The following is a 23,786-nucleotide window of genomic DNA, read 5'->3' on the forward strand; positions in this document are numbered from 1 at the left end:
GTATCTTCATAAAGTATTCTATAAGCTGAGAACTTTCGTTGCTTTGAGTTGTTATTTGTCCTATTTTTGACTTTGGTGACAAGGGACGAGAATTCACCACCCTAGCCTCCAGCAAAGCTAAGTTTATGTCGCTCTTCCTCAACTTTGAGCAGCCAAATTATAAAGGGTCTCGTCTACTCAGGTATTAAGACATGACTTCGAACATTACAGAAGATAACAATAGCGAATTCCACCGGCATCTTGTAATTTCCAGCCCTTTAGGCTTTACTGCTGGTGGAAACGGCAGCCTGCAAATTGCTCTAAGTTTCGTTTGTTTTCATAGTGAAATCTCATTTAACGCCGGTCTAATATAACGCAAAATAGAATCAGCTTATAAATATTTATACTTAGCTTTTAGCAAGCTCCTGAATTCCACTTGGCCAAGATGCACCCTAGGGAAATTCGGATTGCTTGTCCAATTTTTTACTGACCACTTTCGGCGGGAGAGAAGGCGCTAGACGAGACATTCACGACGGCCTTGACCCTTGTTGACTGTTCTCCGGCTTGACAAGAGAATAGTATTTTCTAGTTGAAGAAATCGTCGTGTTCTTTATAAGTCGTTCATTCATAATAATCTCGGGCAAACGAAGGCATGTTGTCTCCAACATACAAATAATGTTTTTGTGAGGTTCATGCTTTTTGCTGTACTGTCGGTTTTAGCCGCGGTTTGGAGATCACTGAGGACCTTGAAGCCGAGTCGGTAGAGTGGCCATATTCCGGTAGAGGTAATCTGTTCTGTGTGTGCATATCAAGTTCCTCAGTTGCTGGACCGAATACCTGTTCAGTAGTGCGAGGCCTTCGACAGATCGTCCGCATATTTATCTTCGAACGACAGAATAAAATGTGTAAAACCGGAACGTAGTTCGTGGGCAGATACCAGGATAACTCATAAAGTACTGATGGAGCGATGTTGAAGCAAAAAGTAATCGAAGGATATCACAGCAATAATAATTATTAGTAAAGTAAAGTAAAGTAAAGTAAAGTAAAGTATGACTTTATTTAACGAGGGTGACACCTGACAGTAATCAAACTGATAAACTTGTGGCCCTCATAAAAATATAACAATAACGGAAATATAACAATGGTATAAACTTTAAAAATAGATATCGATTTAGATAAAACTATGTACAACATTAAATACAATAAGACAATTAAGAATTAAAATTACATGAATGATTGCGTATGGATTTGATTATTTAAAATTTGTTTAAAAAGAGAACGCTTAAAAAAGTTAACACTTGGGCTCCGTTTTAAGTCCGCGCTAAAAAAAAAACTCTTTTAGGGAGCTCAGAGAATTTGAAGTAAAACTACTCAAGTCTAGATAAAACCGCATGGCCTTGATTGACATAATAGAAAAGGGGCGATGTGATTGGCCAGCCCGAATAGCGCATCACACTCTAGAAGTGAGTTTGACCTTTGAATGTAACGCAAGAGTGATAGTCTTGCAGCATATAGCGTGACAGATCTGCGTATTTGAATAGATTGATCTTTTGACTTCTCTGAACTCCTTTCATGGTTGTCACATTAACTTTAATTTATATTACATGTAAATTGGCATTTATATTACATATAAATTTGCTCTTTTACTCACTGTAGCTCGTTTCTAATTGCCATTACTGAGATCATTTCAAGTACTACAGTACACTTCAACAGAGGATTTCTCCCAATTATTGTATTGCAACCATAAGCGGATTATTCTAACTTTAATTTTTTCTGTTCTTTTTCTGACAGAAGTGCTTGAAATGGACAACATAGATGAAATTATACATGTCATCTTTGTCGGCTTTATTGTTGCCAATTTCCTTATCAGCACTTGTCGAGTTCTAAAAGCCATCGAGTTATGCAATGAATGTTTGTTCATTCTCGACAACACACCACTCATAGAAGAAAACGAATTATATACGTTACTATACAATGGAACATGTAGGACAATGTCACGTGCGTATTGTCTCATCAATGATTACACAAATGCGATAAAATACATCAAAAAACGTCTCCGCATTCTCCACGAATGCGGTGACAGGAATGAAGAATGTGAATGGAGCATAAAACTAGCCACTTTGTATCTCCGTCAGAGTAAGTACTCTGAAGGAAAAGAACTCTGTGAAAAGGCACTACTCATCAGTACAGAAATTGGTGACAGAAATGGAGAAGCATCCTGTTACATTATCCTAGGTAATGTGTTTCAATCAGTTGGTGAATATGACAGGGCGAAAGAATACTACGAGAAGGCACTTGGGATCAAAAAAGAAGTTTCTGACAGAGAAGGAGAAGCAACCTGTTATGATAACCTTGGAACAATTTTTAAATCTGTTGGTGAATATGATAAGGCGAAAGAATGTCACGAGAAAGCACTTGCTATCAGTAAAGAAATTGGTGACAGAAATGGACAAGCTTTCTCTTACCGACAACTTGGAAGCGTACTTCAGTCAACTGGAGAATATGAGAAGGCTAAAAAATACCTTAAGGCAGCACTTCTCTTCGATGAAGAAATCGGCAGCAGAGATGGGGAAGCCTCCTTGTACGGAAAACTTGGAATGGTGTTTCAGTCATGTGGAGAATACGACAAGGCGAATGAATATCATAAGAAAGCACTTGCCATCAGAGAAGAAATTGGTGACAGAAAGGGAGAAGCCTCCTCTTACTCTAACCTTGGAACAGTGCATTACTCAGTTGGAGAATATGTGAAGGCAAAAGAATATCACATGAAAGCCCTTGCCATCAGCAAAGAAATTGGTGACAGAAATGGAGAAGCCTTCTCTTGCGGAAAACTTGGAAGCGTACTTCAGTCAACTGGAGAATATGAGAAGGCTACAAAATACCTTGAGGCAGCACTTCTCTTCAATAAAGAAATCGGCAACAGAGATGAGGAAGCCTTCTTCTACGGAAACCTTGGAATTGTGTTTCAGTCAGTTGGAGAATACGACAAGGCGAATGAATATTTTAAGAAAGCACTTGCCATCAGAAAAGAGACTGGTAACAGAAAGGCAGAAGCTTCCACTTACTCAAACCTTGGAACAGTGCATTACTCAGTTGGAGAATTTGATAAGGCAAAAGAATATTACGAGAAAGCACTTGATATAAGAGAGGAAATTAGTGACAAAGAAGGAGAAGGAGCTGATTGTGGAAACCTCGGGACTGTGTTCATCTCTCTTGGTGAATATGACAAAGCAAAGGAATATCTTCAGAAAGCACTTACTCTAAGGGAAGAAATTGGTGACAAAAAAGGAGAAGCCGCTGTTTACGGAAACCTCGGAGCTGTGTTTCAAACAATTGGTGACTACAACAAAGCTAGAGAATTTCTAGAAAAGGCACTTACTATCAGTAAAGAAATTGGCGACAGAAAAAGAGAAGCTTTAGTTAGTAGCAATTTGGGATTTCTTTTTGAATTCCTTGGTGAATATGTCGAGGCGGAAGAAAATCATAAGACGGCGCTTGCAATAAGCGAAGAGATTGGAGACGTTAAGGAACAACCTAAACTTCTTTGCAATCTTGGATTCGTTATGCTTCAAGCAGGAAAGATTCAGGAAGCTTTGTCATATCTTCTTCCAAGCATTCAAAAATGCGAGAACATGCGAGAATTTCTACGAGACAACGATCAATTTAAGATATCTTTTTCTCACGAAAATGATTATGTCTACTGGGTACTCACTGCATTCTTCTGTGCTGCTGGAAATCCTAATCGAGCTTTGTACGTTTCAGAGCTTTGTCGGGCCAGAGCTCTGGCAGATTTAATGTCAGCCAAGTACTCCGTGAAGAATCAAATCTCAGCTAATCCTCAATCATGGGTTGGCATTGAAAGTGTTATGGACAAAGAACCTACTAGGTGTACTTGCCTATATTTCTCTTATGACGATCACGACATATTTTTGTGGATTCTTAAAGCAAGAAGATTCGTGCATTTCCAAAAAGTAAATGGAAAAGAAATGATTGTTCACAATGGGTTGATCGAAAATTTGGACGAATTTCTTACTAACGAACGCTTCAGAAGTGTTGGCATTTTACCAGAGGAACATTGTGAAGACCGATCTTTGAACGATATTGAACAGAAACCTTGTGAGGAAGATATCCGTACGGCGTCGCGAATGGGAAAGAATGGTAAAGATAACCAACAAAGCCTCAAACGGAATCTTTCTTTGTGTCAAAAATTGATCATCGCACCTGTTGTGCACTTAATAGAGGGTCCTGAAATCATCATTGTTCCTGACCGGTCTTTATACAGCATTCCGTTTGCCGCGTTACCTGATGAAAGTGGAAATTACTTATCAGAAACTTTCAGGATCCGCGTCGTTCCCTCCTTGACGACTCTCAAGCTTATTCAGGACAGCCCAGCAGACTATCACAGCCAGACTGGTGCACTGATAGTGGGAAATCCTGATGTTGGCAAGGTGCATCTCCATGGACGAAAAAGAACAATTTTATCTCTGCCTTGCGCAGAAAACGAAGCAACCATGATAGGAGAGAAGCTGGGTGTTGATCCTTTGCTAGGAAAGCAAGCAACTAAGCAAGCAGTACTTCAAGTGATAAACACCGTAAGTCTGATACATTTCGCTGCACACGGCGATGCAGAAAGAGGAGAAATTGCCCTAGCCCCGGCTTTTCGTACTCCTAACAAGACCCCACGAGAAGAAGACTACTTATTGACAATGTCTGATATTTCAAAAGTTCAACTGCGTGCTAAACTGGTAGTACTAAGCTGTTGTCACAGTGGACGTGGACACATTAGAACCGAGGGAGTTGTTGGAATCGCTCGAGCATTCTTAGGATCTGGTGCCCGCTCAGTGTTAGTGGCACTGTGGGCTCTGGACGACAGTGCGACAGAGCAGTTCATGAGTCGTTTCTACGAGCATCTTGTTGGTGGGGATAGCGCCAGTGAATCTCTTCACGAGGCCATGAAGTGGATGAGAAGTAACGGCTACTCTGAAGTGAGACAATGGGCTCCTTTTATGCTGATTGGAGATAACGTGACATTTGATTTTGGAAAATCAAAGTAGGTTTCAAAAAACGATAACAATTTATATTTCCTAACAAGTAACACTGGCTTTTTATTTTTTGAAAGCTTTTTTTGCTACTGTTATAATAGTACTAAAACTGATAAAAAGGTAATGATTCTGACAGATGGCTCCACTCACTGATTTTGGGCTTACTGTTAGATTTAATTGTTTTATACATGTATTTCAATTTTTTGATCGGTAGTAAATGATGTATTTCAAGTACGTATATCATTCAAACCGATTTGTGTAAATAGTTATGGGAAGTCCTTATTGTACTTTTCCAATAGTTGTATCTCAAGTCCTTTGTTTGAAATCCTTGTTTTGGTTTCCCTCGTAAGGTCCGGCCCTCTAAATGTTTGAGATACCAAAAATATTAGTAAATTTATGACAATTCATTGGATCTTAGGTATTTTGGGGTTTAGCTTTTGATATAACGTTTAGTAGCTTCACAGTTGCAACTGGACGTCTTAAGGAAATGAGGTATCTTAAATTGACTTAAGTATAACAAACCAAGAGATAATATGGTAGAATATTATTTTAATAATATTTTATGGAAAGATAATCTGCTGGTTTGTTAATTTGTCGTTGTTGTTTTGTTTTCTCGTTTAGGTGACTTGTCCACTGCCTCATCAAGTGAGAACTAATGACCCAGCTGAGTGACGTCTTGCTAGCTGTTGAATTATTAACACTATAATTGCAACTTGACGATCAACTTTTGCATAGTTGTTGTGATCTTTTTTGCTTGAAATACTTCGAACAGGAACGATATCAGAAGAAATGTATCAAGGATTCTTTTATTGTTAGATCCACTCGAACCTTCCTGTGCGACTATGCACCTTCAGTGGGCGACAACTTCCTAAAATAAAATACTGTAAAATTTTGCATGTTAGATAATAGTCGTAAGCTTTCGTAGGCAACTGGCCGCGACCGCTGATTTTTAAGTGCTGATAGTTTTAATTTTTTTAATTTTTATTAAACACCGGTCGTGACCACTACATATAATCGTTATACGCGATTCGATAATTTACTGAGAAGCTAATATGAAGGAAAACTATAAAAGTTATACTCTTAACTGTAGCAATGTAAGCACTCCCTTAGAAAACAACTGTAATGAGTATTGATGAAATAATAAACAATTCCTTTGAGAAGGAGAATGCTTAAAATTGATATTTCCATGCCTCTTGTTATCAAAATCAGTCAGGGGATGGGATTCGAGAAGGTTAGAAAGTCATGTCCCGATATCTATCTAAACCCGGGAACTAAAAGGAAAGAAACCCACCCCGTCCTATCCCTACCAGTGAAGGACTTTGCTATCGAAAGAAAGGGATCAGCATAAACTGCTAAAAAATTGTGTCACGACTTTGCTTCGTGACTTGAATTAATGCGAAGAAAACTGAAACACAGGGGAAACTGAGATACGTGGGACTAAGTGTAGCAATGACATATAATATAATATGCAAAAATAGCACTACGTGAAACTGCTCAAACTCGCCTGAATGACACAAACTCAGTGACGAGATTAAGCTATGGACTGAAAAAATTTGCCGTAGGTGTGTATTCACTGTGCTGAATATGTTAAATAGCCTGTCTTAACGTTCCTTAAATCTGATACTTTTATTGTCACAGTGTATTGAAAAGACTCCAGTCGAAATTGAAAGGTGATGCCATGGTTGGAAATATAATAATTACTTGCGTCATTGTTAATTATGAAGGAGGTTCGTGTTTGACGCAGACTAATGTGGATTTTATCATTTCAATTTGAACTTTTCATAAAGCGGTACGTACAGAAAGTTTAACCCAGCTTTTGTTTCAAAGTAATTTATTTATTTCCGTTAGAAGAACTGAAGCAGTGTTTGGTAGTACAAGAGATACGTATCTCGCAGGACCTCACAATGGTCGGTGTTATCTTATGTTCCACTGAGAGTCAGACATTTATTTTCTAACAGTACTGGTAATTCGTATAATCCAGTTCTTGTTTAGTTTCTGCATCCATTCTCAGCACTGAAGCCCACAAGAGTAAAGCTCGCCATATTATAAAGTTTGGTATAATTGAGACCCTACCGAGACTGGGTTTAGTCTAACAGGCACAAGCGTTACAACATTTATAAAATTGGCTATCATCAACCGTAAGTCCATCATTCTAAAGCATTCTCCTTTGCCTGCGTGATTTCATTAAGCATAAACGAGGAATTTACACTTCTCGGGCCATTAAATTTGGTTAAAAAGTGTACCAAAGATGCCATTAATAAACCAGTGCGATATTTTTTTATCTTGCAGACGAAGTTCCTGTTTTTAACTGCTGCTGTTACTTTTGTATTTTTTTCACACGTCACAAGGAAAGTGGTGAGTACAAACTTAATTTGATTTGCACCTAGACAACGGTTCATACTACCCTTGAATAAATCTGAAACATCTTATATTTGAGTGTGTAATAATTTACTTTTTAAACAATAGGACAAGGAATCTAATCGGTATAATCAACAACGATGATGGACTGCGAATAATTTCACGATTTTCACGTTAACATGATATTTTACTTTGTAAAAATTTTATTTTCAGGAGGTAAGATAATCGGATGCTTGTGTTGTATATTTAATGTGCGCATGCGAATCATTTTTCTTATGACCTCGCGAGTTAAGCAAAATATCTTCTAAAACTTAACAAGTAATAGAGACTGAAAAACATCTCAGATTTCGTTCCTCGTTACTAGTTTAGAAAGATTCCAGTCCAAATTGAAAGCTAGTCTGGTAAGAAGAGTCTAATACATATGCTATCGCGATTTTGAAAGAATTGTAAATCCCCGTTTAACAAAAACATATTTTACTGTCAGTTGTAGTTTTCCACGCGATATACATTTCACGGTAAACAAAGTTCAAGGTTGTAGCTTATATGATTACCTCACATAAAAAGCTGGTCTATAAAGAAATCATGCAAGAACGAAATGGTAGCAATATTGACAAAACTTGAGAAAAAGGGATTTTTTAATTATATTTTTTTGCTGTTGAACTAACCAATTTTACTTATATAATAAGACAATATAAATGGTACACCTTATGATTAAAGATGAACAATTATTAAGGCTGAGAACAGGACAGTCCTGTGTGATTTCACTGTCTGACGATTTTATATTTTGAAGGTAGAAAAATCGGATTGTTTCTTATTCTACGTGTCGTTTTAACATAAAATTCCAGTGTCCTCAAGGTGAAATGATAATGTTTGTACGATAAAATTAAAACCCTTCCGAGAGGACCTGTTGGTCCAGTGATCTAATTCCCTTCATCAAACAACACAAGACGAAAGAAAGGTTTGAAAGTTGATAACATACCCCAGGGGGAGGGTGGGGGTACTCCCTTTAGTGGGCCATACTGGGAGGATCTGCCCGAAAGGGGAACCTTTTTCACGCTGTAGGTATGTAAGGGAAGGGGTTTCACAAGTTGCAGTATACAAAAGGGCAAGAAAAACTGTTCTTTCGGCATTTTAATTAATTCATTTTAATTAATTCATTTGCAGTATCCCTTCTGAAGGTATCTGAAAAGGATGCCATTTTCTATCGGAGGTAGATGGAATTGTAACCTTTTCTATCAAAATGATATATGCAAGTGTAAGGTCTGGACCTTGGTGCTCAGGCTCCTTATATAAAAAGTTATAATACTACCCCTGGAGAAGGATACTGAGTCAGTTCATTAAAGAAGACTCTTGACTTAAATTAACAATGACTGACCAAAATAACGTACACAATGAGATGTGAGGCTACCGATTTTATTTTTGATTTACGGTTTTTTAGTTATTATTACAATTTTAAGAGGATTTCTCACAGTAAATGTAATAAAACCCATAAAGGGACTATTTTGTCTATTTTAACTATAATTAAATTCTGTTGTTATTTTGACAGAAGGGCTTGACATGGATAGCATAGATGAAATGATACAAACAATCTCTGTCGGCCTTATTGTTGCCACTTTCCTTATCAACACCTGTCGAGTTCTAAAAGCCATCGAGTTATGTAAAGAATGTTTGTTCATCCTTGACAACACGCCACTCATAAAAGAAAGAAAGAAATTAAAATTACATTACAACAATACATATTGGACGATCTTACTGGCGTACCGGAGTATCGATGATTGGACAAATGCAATAAACTACGCTAGAAAAATTCTCGACACGCTCCGCGAATGCAGCGACAGACTCGAAGAGTGTACGGTGAGCAACTTGCTAGCGGCATTGTATCTTCTTCAGAGTAAGTACATAAAAGCAAAAGAGCACAGTGAGAAAGCACTTCTAATCAGTACAGAAATTGGTGACAAAAATGAAGAAGCTCTATGTTACGAAATCCTTGGAGCGGTTTTTCAGTCAGTTGGAGAATACGATAAGGCGAAAGAAAATCACTTGAAAGCACTTGCTATCAGAAAAGAAATTAGGGACAGAAATGGAGAAGCATCCTGTTACGGAAAACTTGGACAGTTGTTACAATCTGTTGGCGAATATGAGAAGGCGAAAGAATATCACGAGAGGGCACTTGCAAAGAACAAAGAAATTGGTTGCAGAGATGGTGAATCTATTGCATACGGAAACCTTGGAACTATGTTTCAATCTGTTGGAGAATATCGGAAGGCGAAAGAATATTACGAGAAAGCACTTATGATTAAAAAGGAGATTGGGGACAGAAACGGAGAAGCCTGTTGTTATAATGACCTTGGAACTGTGTTTCAATTTTTTGCTGAATATAAGAAGGCGAAAGAATATCACGAGAAAGCTCTTACGATCAGTAAAGAAATTGAAAACAGAAAAGGACAGGCCACCTCTTATGGAAATCTTGGGATCGTTCTTGCGTCCCTTGGAGAATACGAGAAGGCGAAAGAGTATCTTGAGGTTGAACTTGCGATCAATAAACAAATCGGGGACAGAGAAGGAGAATCCTCCTCTTACGGAAACCTTGGAACCGTGTTTCAATCTGTTGGGGAGTATACCAAGGCTAAGGAATATAACGAGAAAGCGGTTGATATTAAAAGAGAAATTGGTAATAAAAAAGGAGAAGCAACCCTTTGTGGAAACCTCGGGACGGTGTTTCGCTCTCTTGGTAAATATGCAGAGGCTAACGAATATCTTCAGAAAGCACTTGCTCTTAGTAAAGAATTTGGTGACAAAAAAGGAGAAGCCGTTGTTTACCAACACCTTGGAATTGTGTTTAAATCGATTGGTGACTACGACAAAGCTAAAGAATATCTTGAGAAGGCAATTGCAATCAGTAAAAAAATTGGCGACAGATACACAGAAGCCTCAAGTTATCAAAGTATTGGAATTGTGTTTGAATTCCTTGGTGAATATGTCGAGGCTGAAGAATATCAAAAGAAGGCACTTACAATAAGCGAAGAGATTGGAGACGTTAAGGAACAGTCTACATGCCTTTGCAATCTTGGATGTGTTATGCTTCGAGCAGGAAAGATTCAGGAAGCTTTGTCGTTTCTCCTTTCAAGTATACAGAAATGCGAAGACTTAAGAAGTTTTCTACGAGACAACGACCAGTTTAAGATATCTTTTGCTCATGAACTTGCCGATCCCTACAGGATACTCACTGAATTCTTCTGTTTTGTTGGAAATCCTAATCAAGCTCTGTACGTTTCAGAGCTTCTTCGGGCCAGAGCACTCGCAGAATTAATGTCAGCTGAGTACCCAGCGGAGAATCAAATATCAGATAATACTCAATCGCGGGTTGGCGTTGAAAGTGAAATGGACAAAGAACTTAGTTGTACTTGCCTATACTTCTTTTACACTGATCGCGTTGTATTTTCGTGGATTTTAAAGGCAGGAAGAGTTGAGCATTTCCGAAATGTGAATGGAAAAGACATGATTGCTCACGAAGGATTCGTCGAAAAGTTGGACGAATTTTTTACAAAGGAACGGTTCAGAAGTTTTGGCATTTCACCAGTGGAACATTGTGAAGACCGCTCTTTAAACGAGGAAGATATCCGTAAAGCTTCGCGAATTGGAAATAATGGTAAAGATTACCAAGAAAGCCTCAAACGGAATCTTTCTCTGTGTCACAAATTGATCATTGCGCCTGTGGTAGACTTAATAGAGAATGGCGAAATCATCATTGTTCCTGACCGGTCTTTATACAACATTCCATTTGCAGCGTTGCCTGATGAAAGTGGAAAATACTTGTCAGAGTCTTTCAGGATCCGCATCGTTCCTTCCTTGACAACTCTCAAGCTCATTCAAGACAGCCCGGCAGACGATCACAGTCAAATTGGTGCACTGATAGTGGGAAATCCTGATGTTGGTAGGGTACGTTACAAGGGACGTCTTAAATACATTTGTCCACTGCCTTGTGCAGAAAGTGAAGCAAACATGATAGGAGAAAAGCTTGGTGTCCAGCCGTTTCTGGGACAGCAAGCAACTAAGCAAGCAGTACTACAAGTTATAAGTTCAGTTAGTTTGATACATTTCGCTGCACACGGTGATGCAGAAAGAGGAGAAATTGCTCTTGCTCCGGCTCTTTATACCACTAATAGGATCCCACGAGAAGAAGACTACTTATTGACAATGTCTGACATTTCAAAAGTTCAACTGCGTGCTAAACTGGTAGTACTAAGCTGTTGTCACAGTGGACGTGGACAGATTAGATCCGAGGGAGTTGTTGGAATCGCTCGAGCATTCTTAGGATCTGGTGCACGCTCAGTGTTAGTGGCACTGTGGGCTCTTAGACGACAGTGCAACAGAGCAGTTTATGAGTCGTTTCTACGAGCACCTTGTTGGTGGGGATAGTGCTAGCGAATCTCTTCACGAGGCAATGAAGTGGATGAGATGTAACGGCTATTCTGAAGTGAGACAGTGGGCACCTTTTATGCTGATTGGTGATAACGTGACATTTGATTTTGGAAAATCAAAGTAAGTTTAAAAAAAGGAAAGAATTCATTTTTCCTAACAAGTAACAACTTTCAATTTCTACTTATTGGGGGCTTGAAGTCCTAATATAACAAAAAATCTATTTTATAGAAGAATTTCTTTTTGTTAAGAGGATTTACTTTTTTATTCATCACTTTTCAGGTATTTCTGTGATACTGTTATAAAAATATATTTATTAATAAAGTAAAGATTTTGTCTGTAGGCTCCACTCACTGAGGTGGAGTCTCTTGTTAGATCTTGTTGTATTATATTTCCAATTTCATTTCGGTAGTTAGTGAAATATTTCAAGCGCCATAAACATTCAAACCGATAAATGTGCTATCTATGATTAAGCAACGATCGCGATGGGTTAAACAGCTATAAATAAGTTTAGGTTGTACAAGTCCTTTTGAATCCTTTATTTTGGTCTTTGCTCCCCTTAGTGTTGGACATACCAAAAATATATGTTAGTTATAACAATTTATTAAATCACAGGTATTTTAGGGTTTAATTTTTGATATAACGTTTAGTATCTTCACAGTTGTAGCTGGATGTTTTAAGGAAATGAGTTTTCTTAAGTTGATAATTTCCTGGTTTGTTATATTTTTGTTGTTTTTCTTCTCTTTTAGGTGACTTGATCAGTGCCTCATCAAGTAAGAAAAATGACCCAGCTGGGATACTACTTGCTAGTGTTGAATTATAAACACGATAATTGCAACTTGACGATCAACTTTTGCTTGGTTATACTCGCTTTTTGCCTGAAAATGCTTCGATTAGGAGCGATATCAAGGGAAAAGATTCATGGATTTTTTTTTAAATTTTTCTTGATACACTCGATCCTTGCCGTAAGCGACCACTTTTCTAAAATACTAATAAAATTTTGCATGTCAGATAACTATAGTCAGAAGCGCTCGTACCCAATCGGCCGCACCCAGTGACTTTTAGTGCTAATGGTTTTAAATTTCATAATGTTTTTAAGCTTCGGTTAGCGACCACTAGTACCTCATATGACCGCTAAACGTGATTCGATAATCTTTAGTGGCAGCCCCCCCCCCCCCCCCCCCCCCCCCCCCACTCAAATTCTTTCTGCGCGGTCCCTGTCTTATGAAAATCTAATATAAAGGGAAACCAAAATCATACCCTGAGCTGTAGCAATGTAAAAACTTCCTTAGAAGACAACTGTAATGAGTATTGATGAAATAATAAATAATTCATTTGAGAAGAAGAATGTTGGAAATTAGTATTTTCGAGCTACCTGATATCCAAACAACAGTCAGTGGAAGAGATTCAAGGAGGTATTAAAGAAAGGCATTGTCCCAACGCAGAGACCTCCTTCCCATCCTACCCCTTCCAGTTGAGAACGGGCCTTGCTATCGAAAGGAAAGGATCAGCATAAGCTGATTAAAAAATTGTGTCATATGCAAGATTTTGCTTCGTGACTTGAATTAATGCGAAGAAAACTGAAATACAGAGGAAAGTGAGATATGTGAGACTAAGTGTAGCAATGTCAGATAATATAATATGCAAAAATAGCACTACGTCAAACTACTCAAACTCGCCTAAATGACACAAACTAGACCTATTTTGAGAAGGAGAATGTTATAAATTAATATTTCCACAACTTATGATATAAAAAACAGTCAAAGGAAGGGATTCAAGGAGGAATGAAAGGCATATCCCCATGCCTATATTTTTAGCCCGGGATCTAAACGCAAAGACCCCCTCCGCACCCTACCCCTTTCAATGAAGGACCTTGCTATCGAAAGGAAGGATTATCATAAACTGGTTAACTATTGATGTAGCGTATTGCGTTACCTAAGTGTTACTACTGTAACGCTATTTCCTATTACACAACCTGTACATGATTGTAAAAGTACTTTTCTATGTAAAAGTAGAATTACTGATTCCTAGTATTGTATTGTGAATACACTCTCTTGATCTTTTAATAAAGTTCAGTTGATTAATAGCAATAAAAGGAGTTACTTGAGTTGATTCGCACGACACTATAATTATGTCAAAAACAATATCGTCGTGACATAAATTAATGCGAAGAAAACTAAAACACAGTGGATAGTGAGATATGTGAGACTAAGTGTAGCATTAATATTGACATTGACAATATAACAATAGAGTTGATGTTCGCGGGCGTAAATATGTTTTTGGCCCGACTCAGACTCATTTTAGCCCGAGCCGCAGGCGAGGGCTAAAATGAGCTCTGAGAAGGGCCAAAAACATATTTACGCCCAAGAACATCAACTCTATTACTATTATAATCATTTCAGAGGGCATTTCATTGAAAAAAGAATCAAAGACAGCAAGCGATATCGTGAATACACTGCCGGTGTGGTGTCGGCGTTTAATATTGAATGAAAACCATACAAGGTTAAATGTTGGTAATAAAACCTAACAGCAATGCACAAAATGTGTCAAGAAATCTCTTTTCTAAACTCACTTGAAAGGAAGAATTAACAGCAAGATAAATTGCGGTCACTTTGAAGTATTGAAATTAATTGTACAATTACTGAATTGACAGTTCGGCATGATTGCCTGTACCGAGCGTGTTTCGCTCGAAGAAAGACTTACGTTCACTTCGCCGCCGTGCATGGAGCTACTCTGACTAGAGCCATCCTCTGCACCAACGACTTCACTTGTGCATGTAGTAAAAGGGCGACTTAAAATCCCAGAACATGCACGTTTTTGGGAGCTGGAGCTGTCCTTAATATACGGCGTAAGGCTTTGTTCGTTTTTGTGCTTGGTAATGGCGCAAATTTGCTTGGCATCAACTCCAGCTTGGTGAAGACTGGTTATTGTAGAAGCTCGGACACAATGTGCCGTGTAGATTTGAGAAAGGCCAGCCTTTTTAGATATCTTCGGCATCAACTGGGAGAGTGAATTCTTTCCCAAGGGCTCGTTTTTGTACCAACAAGTTCCCGATTTGTCAAAGTTTATCAATGGAGTTTGAAAGAGCGCCACACACTCCGGGTGAAGTTTAGCGAGCATCAGTTTCAACGAGGCTACTGGATCCATCGGCGAGCCAGGTATTCCGTACATTCTCACGTCCGTGTAATCTTGGTCCTTCTGTTTATTACCCCCTTGGTAGTTCTTAGACTGCTCCGTATGCCTTATGGTGACGTATTCTTTGCCTTGATCGTCTTCTTTGAATTCGAGGGAATTCTTTGTGAGTTCGCGCCAACCTTCTCTTCCTCTCCTGCCCAGATAATAGCAGAGATTGAACCAGACAAATTCTTGAAGCTTCTCCGGACATTCAGTGGAGAAATACGACTTAAGTTTCTCCATATCTCCAGCTTCGATTGGGCTTTTGTGCTTCGGCTTCGGGTTACCTCTTTTATAATAAGATTTACAAACTGCTTCAAACATTTTGTTTGCTTGCAAAAACTCGCGATCTTTTAGAATGTTGATGGGTCTTGAAAATGGCTGGCTGGTGATTGTACGGTGTATCGCAGCTCTAATACCTGTCAAGGCACTTGGTGTGAGATCCTTTTTCTTGTTCGTTTTGACTTCTGCATAAAATTTGCGAAGGATGCCGCTAAATTCAGTTGCACTCACCGAGTGAAGGTCGACTTCAATTTGTCTCTTGTCGCGCCATTGATTAAATTTTTTCATGCCCCATGCTGTTTGTTTTTTTGTGTTTTCGGGCATGGATTCTTCTTCTATTCTCTGTAGCTCTTCTTCGTCCAACTGAGACGACTGCGAGTTTGTATTTTCGAATGGTTCAGCCATTTTTCGATAGTAAAACGTAACCGCTTGAAGTTTGAGGTTAAAGCTCGCTTCGATTCAAACAGCGCTTGAAGTGCTGCCAGCCAGCAAGAAAACGGCGCGAACCGTTGAATGGATTCCAGTTCTCATTGGCTGGTTTCGTTATCTTCTTGTTTCTGATTGGTCAACGGCAGCGGGCTAAAATATATTTTAGCCCGCTGAATTCTCCATTTTAGCCCGCAAAATGCGCCACAATGCCCGATGAAATGATTATAATGACATAATCTGCGCAAATAGCACTTCATCAAAATGCTCAAACTCGCCTGAATGACACAAACTCGGTGACGAGATTAAGATATGGACTCGAAAAAATTGCCGTAAAAGTGTGTATTCACTGTGCTGAAGATGTCAAAAAGCCTATTTTAACTTCCCTTAAATCTGATATTTTTATTGTCACAGTGTATTGAAAACACTCCAGTCGAAATTGAAAGGTGATTTCATGGTTGGAATATCTAATAATTACTTGCGTCATTGTTAATTTTGAAGGAGGTTTAAGGCGCAGACCAATGTTGGTTCTATCGTTTCGATTTGAACTTTTCATAAAGCGGTACGTACAGAAAGTTTACCCAAGATTTGATCCAAAGTAATTGGCGAAGTTAATTTCCGTTATAAGAATACAGGAACCGATTTAACCTTTGTTACCATTAGAAATTCGTATTAGGACCTTGCAAAGGTAGGTGTTTAATTTATATTATTACGCTCCACTGAGAGTCTGTCATTAATTTCTGTCAGTATTGGTAATTCGTGTAATCGTTCCTGTTGAGTTTCTGTATTTATTCTGTCTACCGAAATGCACAACAGTAAAGCTCGCCATGTTATATGGTTTGGTATAATTGACATCCGCTTCCTAGACTAGGTTAAGTTAAACAGGCACAAGTGCTGCGGTATTTGTAAAGGAATCTTCTAAAATTGGATTAAATCTGAAGAATTCTCCCTTGCCTGCCTGATTTCATGAGGATTTTATGAGGTCAATGAGGAATTAAGACTTGATTGAAAAAATGGTTAAATGTGGCCAAAGATCCCACATAAAACAGGTGCGATTTCCTTTAAAAATTCTGCTCAGTTTGTATTCTTTCCACACGGCACAAGGGAAGTGGTGAGTACAAACTTAATTTGATTTGCACCTAGGTAACAGTTCAAACTGTTTTTGAATAAATCTGAAACATTTTATAGCTGAGTGTTTTATTTGTAATTACTTTTTGTAAAGCATAAGAATAAGAAATTTCTCGGAACCGAATAACGATGTTAGAATGCGAATAACTTGACATCCACGGCGGAGCCGGGGGGGCTGGGGGGCTTAAGTCCCCCACTTTTAAAAAAATAAAGAATTAATAAGAGAAAAGTCTTTTAAGCCCCCCCACTTCAAGTCACTAGTCAGCCCCCCAGTTGGAAAAATGCTCCGCCGTCCATGCTTTATGATAAAATGACAATTTACTTTATAAAAATTTCACTTTCTGGAGGCCCCCCTGAAGGGAAATGATCGGATGAAAAAACCCCGCGCGCGTGTCATTTTCAAAAGGAGCACAAACTTATTTTCTTATGACTTTGCGAGTTAATCAAATGTTTCAAAACTCTGACGTATAACAGAGACTCCGAAACAACTCAGATTTCCCCTTTTTAAATTATCTTTGTTGCAGTCGAAATTGAAAGCCAATCCCAAACGCCTATTTTACTGCCAGTTGCAGTTTTTGGCCACTCGTTATACATTTGACTAAAGTAAATAAAGGTCGCAGTTGTAGATTATATAGTTACCTCACATAAAGTCTTTAAAGGATTCATGCAAGACTGACAAGGTAGCAACATTTACTGGACCTCAGGTTGCGCGCAATTGTTGTTGTTGTTTCATTCTATTTGTTGCCGTACATGTTCGGAACGAGACAATTTTACTTCAATATTAAGAAAATGTAAATGGTGCTCCTTTTGAAGGTGAACAAGTATAACAGCTAAGAATGTGACCGGAATCCTGATTTCACTTTCCGACGATTTTATTTTTTGAAGAAAGAAAAACATACTGATTCATAGTTACAGTCAAGAAGACATGCGTAGACGGTACGACATTGTGTTTCCGACATGAATTACCAATGATCAGCGTCCTGTTTTGCTGACGGAGATTTCTTTGAATTTGATTTACGATCAGTTGTTTTTGTTTTTATAAAGCGGCAAGTACATTAAGTTTTATAACACAATGATTTTTTCAGAGTTGATAATGCTTTTCCAGTAAATGTAATTCAAACATTAACATACTATTTTAACAATAATTTTATTCTCTTCTTATCCTGACAAAAGTGCTTGGCATGAACAACATAGATGAAATTATACAAACCATCATTATCGGCCTCATTGTCGCCAAGTTCCTTATCAATACCCGTCGAGTTCTAAACGCCATCGAATTGTGCAAAGAATGTTTGTTCATCCTTAACAACTCACCACTCATGATAGATAAGAAGAAGTTTATACAGTTTCAAAAGGATATATTGGACGATGTTTCTGGCGTACCGGAGTATTGATGATTTGACAAATGCAATAAAATACGTTAAAGAAATTCTCCACGTTCTCCGCGAGTGCGGCAACAGGCTCGAAGAATGTAGAATAAACATAGTACTAGCGACATTCTATCTTGGTCAGAGAAAGTACGTAGAAGCAAAAGAGCACACCGAGAGTGCACTGCTAATCAGTACAGAAATTGGTGACAAAAAAGGAGAAGCTTTCTGTTACGGAAACCTTGGGGTGGTGTATGAGTCAGTTGGAGAATATGAGAAGGCGAAAGAATACCACGAGAGAGCACTTGCGATGAAAAAAGAATTTGGTGACCGAAATGGAAAAGCCACCTGTTATGGAAAACTTGGACAGGTTTTTCAATCTGTTGGAGAATATCGGAAGACAAAAGGATATCTCGAGAAAGCACTTAAGATCAAAAAGGAAATGGGGACAGAAACGGAGAAGCCTGTTGTTATGGTCAGCTGGGAAAAGTGTTTCAATCTTTTGGTCAATTTGAGAAGACAAAAGAATATCTCCAGAAAGCACTTAAGATCTTTCAAGAAATTGGCGACAGAGAAAAAGAAGCATCCTCTTATGGAAACCTTGGAATCGTACTAAATTCACTTGGAGAATATAACAAGGCGAAAGAGTAATCTTGAGATAGCACTTGCGATCAAAAAAGAAATTGGCGACAGAAAAGGAGAAGCCTCCTCTTACGGAACCCTTGGAAACGTGTTTCAATCTGTTGGCGAGTATCTCAAGGCTAAAGAATATTACGAGAAAGAACTGACGATCAGAAGAGAAATTGGCGACCGTAAAGGAGAAGGAGCTGCTCATGGAAACCTCGGGACTGTGTTCATAATAAATATGCCGAGGCCAACGACTATCTAAAGAAAGCACTTACTCTCAGTAAAGAAATTGGTGACAAAAAAGGAGAGGCTGATGTTTACGGAAACCTTGGAAATGTGTTCCAATTACTTGGTGACTACGAGAAAGCTAGAGAAGATCTAGAAAAGGCACTTACGATCAGTAAAGAAATTGGCGACAGAAACGGAGAAGCCTCAATTAATGCAAGTCTTGGAGTTGTTTTTCAGTCCCTTGGTGAATATGTTGAGGCTGAAGAATATCATAAAAGGGCGCTTGCAATAAGCGAAGGGATTGGAGACGTTAAGAAACAATCTACATGCCTTTCCAATCTTGGATGGGTTAAGCTTCAAACAGGAAAGATTCAGGAAGCTTTGTCGTATCTCCTTCCAAGTATTCAAAAATGTGAGGACTTGCGAGGTTTTCTACAAGACAACGATCAATTTAAGATATCTTTTTCACACGAACATGCTTATCCCTACATGGTACTCACTGAATTATTCTATTCTGCTGGTAATCCTACAAAAGTTCTCTACGTTTCAGAGCTTCGTCGGGCCAGGGCTCTGGTAGATTTAATGTCAGTTCAGTACTCCGTGGAGAATCAAATCTCAGCTAATTCTCAATCATGGGTTGACATTGAAAGTGTCATGGACAAAGAACTCAGTTGTACTTGCCTATACTTGTCTTATTTTGATAAGGATATAGTTTTGTGGATTCTGAAAGCAAGAGGAGTTGTGCATTTCAGAGATGTGGATGGAAAAGAAGTGATTGCTTCCAAAGGATTGATAAAAAATTTGGACGAGTTTTTTAGTAACGAACGCTTCAGAAGTTTTGGCATTTTACGAGAGGAACATTGCGAAGACCGATCTTTGGACGATACTGAACGGAAACCTTGCGAGGAAGATATCCGTGAAGCGTCGCGAATTGGAAATGATGGTAAAGATAACCAAGATAACCTCAATCAGAATCACTCTCTGTGTCACAAATTGATCATTGCTCCTGTGGTAGACTTAATAGAGAGTCCAGAAATCATCATCGTTCCTGAACGGTCTTTATACAACATTCCATTTGCCGCGTTGCCTGATGAAAGTGGGAAGTACTTATCTGAGACTTTCAGGATCCGCGCTATTCCTTCCTTGACGACTCTCAAGCTTATTCAGGACAGCCCAGCAGATTACCACAGTCAGACTGGTGCACTGATAGTGGGAAATCCTGATGTAGGTAGGGTGCGCTACAAGGGACGTCTTAAATACATATCGCCACTACCTTGTGCAGAAAGTGAAGCAAACATGATAGGAGATAAGGGGGGGGCTGTGGGCTCTAGAAGACAGTGCGACAGAGCAGTTTATGAGTCGTTTCTACGAGCACCTTGTTGGTGGGAAAAGTGCCAGTGAATCCCTTCACGAGGCAATGAAGTGGATGAGATGTAACGGCTATTCTCAAGTGAGACAGTGGGCACCCTTTATGCTGATTGGAGATAACGTGTCATTTGATTTTGGAAAATCTAAGTAAGTTTTAAAAAAGAAAAGAATTTCCTATTAAGTAACAACTTTCAATTTCTACTTATTGGGGGGGGGGGGGTTAAAAATCGTAATATAACAACAGATTTATTTTATAGAAGATTTCTTTTTGTAAAGAAAATTAACTATTTTATTCAACACTTTTTAGGTGATTCTGTGATAATGTTATAACTGACATAAATATTATAAAGTAAAGATTTTGTCAGAAGGCTCCACTCACTAAGGTGGAGTCTCCTGTTAGATCTTGTTCTATTATATTACCAATTTTTTTTTCGGTAGTTAGTGATATATTTTAAGCGCGTTTATTATTCAAAGCAATTACTGTACTTTTTATGTTCAGTCAAAGACGAGAAGGTTAATAGCTGATTAGTTCAGAAAAATCCCCGATGTATTTTTCTATTAGTAATATTGCATGTCCTTAAGTACTTGTTTTGGTCTCCGTTGTATGCTCCCCTTAGTGTTGGAGATACCAAACATCGTGTTCATTTATGACAATTCATTAAATCTCAGGTATTTTAGGTTTTAGCTTTTGATATAACGTTTAGTAGCTTCACCGTTGCAGCTGCACGTTTTAAGGAAATTAGTGATATAAAATTGACTTTGGCATAACAAGCCAAGAAATTATATGGTAAGATATTTTTTATTGGAGGGATAATTTGCTGGTTTGTTAATTTTTTTTTGGTGTTTTTCTACTTGTCTTTTAGGTGACTTGACCATTGCCTCATCAAGTAAAAACTTATGTCCCAGCTGAGAGACTACTTGCTAGTGTTGAATTATAAACACCATCGCGATGACGATCGCGTTTTGCTCGCCTTGTTTGCCTGATTGAATATGCTTCGAGCAGGAACGATATCAAGAGAAATGTTGCACGGTTTTTTTTTAATTTTGTTAGATACACTGGAACCTTTTTGTGCGAATACCTCCAGTAAGCGACAACTTTCCCAAAATAAAATACTAGTAGAAATTTTGCATGTCAGTTAATAGTAGAAAGTTCTTGTTGGCAACTGGCCGCGACCACTGACTTTTAGTGCTGTTGGTTTGAGATTTTTCTATGTTTTTAATCTCTGGTCGCGAACACTTCATATGACCGTTATAATGTGATTCGATAATTTACTGAAAAGCTAATATGAAGTGAAACTCAAGTCATACTCTTAACCGTAGCAATGTAAGCACTTCTTTAGCATACAAATGTAATAAAGAGTAATAAAGAATTTTTGGGGCATAAGAATGCTATACATTAATATTTCCACGTCTCTTGTTATCAAAATCAGTCAGTGGAGGGGGTTTAAGGAAGGCATGTCCCCAGACCTAACTAAACCCGGGATCTAATTCTGCCAGTAAAGGACCTCGCAATCGAAAGGGAAGGATTATCACAAACTGACAAAATAATGTGTCATATACAAGATTGTGCCCCGTGACTGGAATGAATGCGAAGAAAACTGAAACACAGGGGAAAGTGGAATATGTGAGACTAAGTGTAGCAATGACAGATAACATAATATGCAAAAATATCACTACGTGAAACTCCTCAAACTTGCCTGAATGACACAAACTCAGTGACGAGATTAAGATATGTACTCGAGGAAAGTGCCGAGAATGTAAGAAAGGCATGTCCCCATGCCTATCTAAACTCGGGATCTAAACGGAAAGAAACCCTCCCCATCCTGCCACTACCAGTGAAGGACCTTGCAATCAAAAGGGAAGATTATCATCAACTGATAAAACATTGTTTCATTCACTCGTTTTTGCGTCGTAAATTGAATTAATGCGAACAAAACTGAAACACAGGGGAAAGTGAGACTAAGTGCCTGATCCCGAAGTGCCAGACCCTAACTGTAGGTATGACTGATAATATAATATGCAAAAATAGCACTACGTCAAACTGCACAAACTCGCCTGAATGACACAAACTCAGTGACAATATTAAGGTATGGACTCGAGAAAATTACCATGAGTGTGTAGTCACTGTGCTGAAGATGTCCGATAGCCTGTCTTAACTTCCCTTGGATTTGATACTTTTATTGCAACAGTGTATTGAACAGATTCCAACTTCAGTTGAAACTGAAAGGTGATGACATGTTTGGAACATCTACTGATCATATGCGTCATAATAAATTTTAAAGAAGGTTCACATATAAGACGCAGGCTAATGAGGATTTTATCATTTCGATTTGGACTTCGTATAGAGTGGTACGTACGGAAAGTTTTATCCAAGTTTCGATCCAAGGTGCGAAGTTGATTTCCGTTATAAGAAGAGACGAATAGATTTAGCGTTTGTTGCTACTAGCCTGATACGTATCTCACAGGACCTTGCACTGAAAGGTAGGTGTTTTATTATGTTGTACTGAGAATCTGTTATTAATTTTTTCTCTCAGTATTGGTAAATCGTATAATCGTTCCTGTTCAGCTTCCGTATCCATTCTGTCTACGGAAATGAACAAGTGTAAAGCTAGTCATATCATATGGTTTGGTATAATTGAGACCCTACAGAAACTAGGTTAAGTTAAATGAGCACTAATGTTACTAATATTTGTAAAGGAATGTTCTAAAATTGGACATCATCACCCCTGAGTGGATTAATTCTGAAGCATTTTCCTTTGCCTGCCTGATTCCATAAAGTATAAACGAAGAATTTAGAATTCTCCTTTCAGTAAAATTGGTTGAAACGTGGGCCAAAGATGCCATAAATAAACCGGTGCGATTTTAATCTTATCTTGCAGACAAAGTTCCTGTTTTTAACTGCCGCTGTTACTTTTGTACTCTTTGCACACGGCACAAGGGAAGTGGTGAGTACAAACTTGATTTGATTTGCACCTAGGAAATGGTTCATACTACTCGAATAAATCTGAAACATCTTATTGTTGAGTGTGCCATTATTTACTTTTTTAAAACGATAGGATAAGGAATCTAATCGGCAATCAATGACGATGTTAGGCTGCGAATAATTTCACGATTTTCACGATAGCATGACATTTTACTTGTAAAAATTTCACTATGCGGTCGTAAGAGATCGAATGATTTTGTTGTATATACAATACGTACAGTATGCGCATGCGTGCAAATGGAGCACAAGATTGATTTTATTATGACCTTGCGAGTTAAGCCAAATATGTTCTAAACCAAATAGCAGAGACTCAAAAACAACCCAGATTTCTCCTTTTTAAAAAACTCTGTTGAGTTAGAAAGATTCCAGTCGAAATTAAAAGCTAGTCCCATAGTAAGAACAGTT

At 38.3% G+C, this 23,786-nt stretch overlaps 2 protein-coding genes and 2 pseudogenes across 9 annotated transcripts in view; 3 read left to right on the plus strand and 1 right to left on the minus strand.

Moving 5' to 3' along the window:
• Positions 1-23,786, plus strand: part of LOC144639155 (tetratricopeptide repeat protein 28-like) — a 77,002-nt pseudogene that overhangs the window by 32,479 nt on the left and 20,737 nt on the right. Inside the window, exon 2 of the transcript XR_013568070.1 lies at positions 23,278-23,343. The product of XR_013568070.1 is annotated as a tetratricopeptide repeat protein 28-like (transcript). The remainder of the gene's footprint in view (positions 1-23,277; positions 23,344-23,786) is intronic.
• Positions 1-23,786, plus strand: part of LOC144639152 (uncharacterized) — a 77,315-nt gene that overhangs the window by 20,865 nt on the left and 32,664 nt on the right. For 3 of the 6 annotated variants that reach the window (XM_078498397.1, XM_078498399.1, XM_078498400.1), the window contains 2 exons: positions 1,771-5,029; positions 5,643-6,209. In XM_078498397.1, the coding sequence (XP_078354523.1) occupies positions 1,771-5,029; positions 5,643-5,646 (3,263 nt within the window). In that variant the 3' untranslated portion in view covers positions 5,647-6,209. Of the gene's footprint in view, positions 1-1,770; positions 5,030-5,642; positions 6,210-23,786 lie in introns of those variants that run through there. The other 3 variants (XM_078498402.1, XM_078498401.1, XM_078498398.1) reach the window with 2 other exon arrangements.
• Positions 6,687-12,767, plus strand: LOC144639154 (uncharacterized; annotated as a pseudogene). The gene is made up of 3 exons (XR_013568069.1): positions 6,687-7,376; positions 8,926-11,921; positions 12,548-12,767. The product of XR_013568069.1 is annotated as an uncharacterized LOC144639154 (transcript).
• On the minus strand, positions 14,228-15,842 carry LOC144638947 (uncharacterized). Its single transcript, XM_078498224.1, has one exon. The coding sequence runs from the start codon at positions 15,657-15,659 to the stop codon at positions 14,406-14,408; it is 1,254 nt and encodes a 417-aa protein (XP_078354350.1). The 5' UTR covers positions 15,660-15,842; the 3' UTR covers positions 14,228-14,405.

The sequence above is a fragment of the Oculina patagonica genome, chromosome 14, assembly GCF_052425735.1.
Source record: "Oculina patagonica isolate OP01 chromosome 14, crgOcupat, whole genome shotgun sequence".
Taxonomy (NCBI): Eukaryota; Metazoa; Cnidaria; class Anthozoa; order Scleractinia; family Oculinidae; genus Oculina; species Oculina patagonica.

Coding starts and splice junctions, on each gene's coding strand:
- LOC144638947 (XM_078498224.1), bottom strand. CDS start 15,659: ATGGCTGAACCATTCGAAAATACAAACTCGCAGTCGTCTCAGTTGGAC.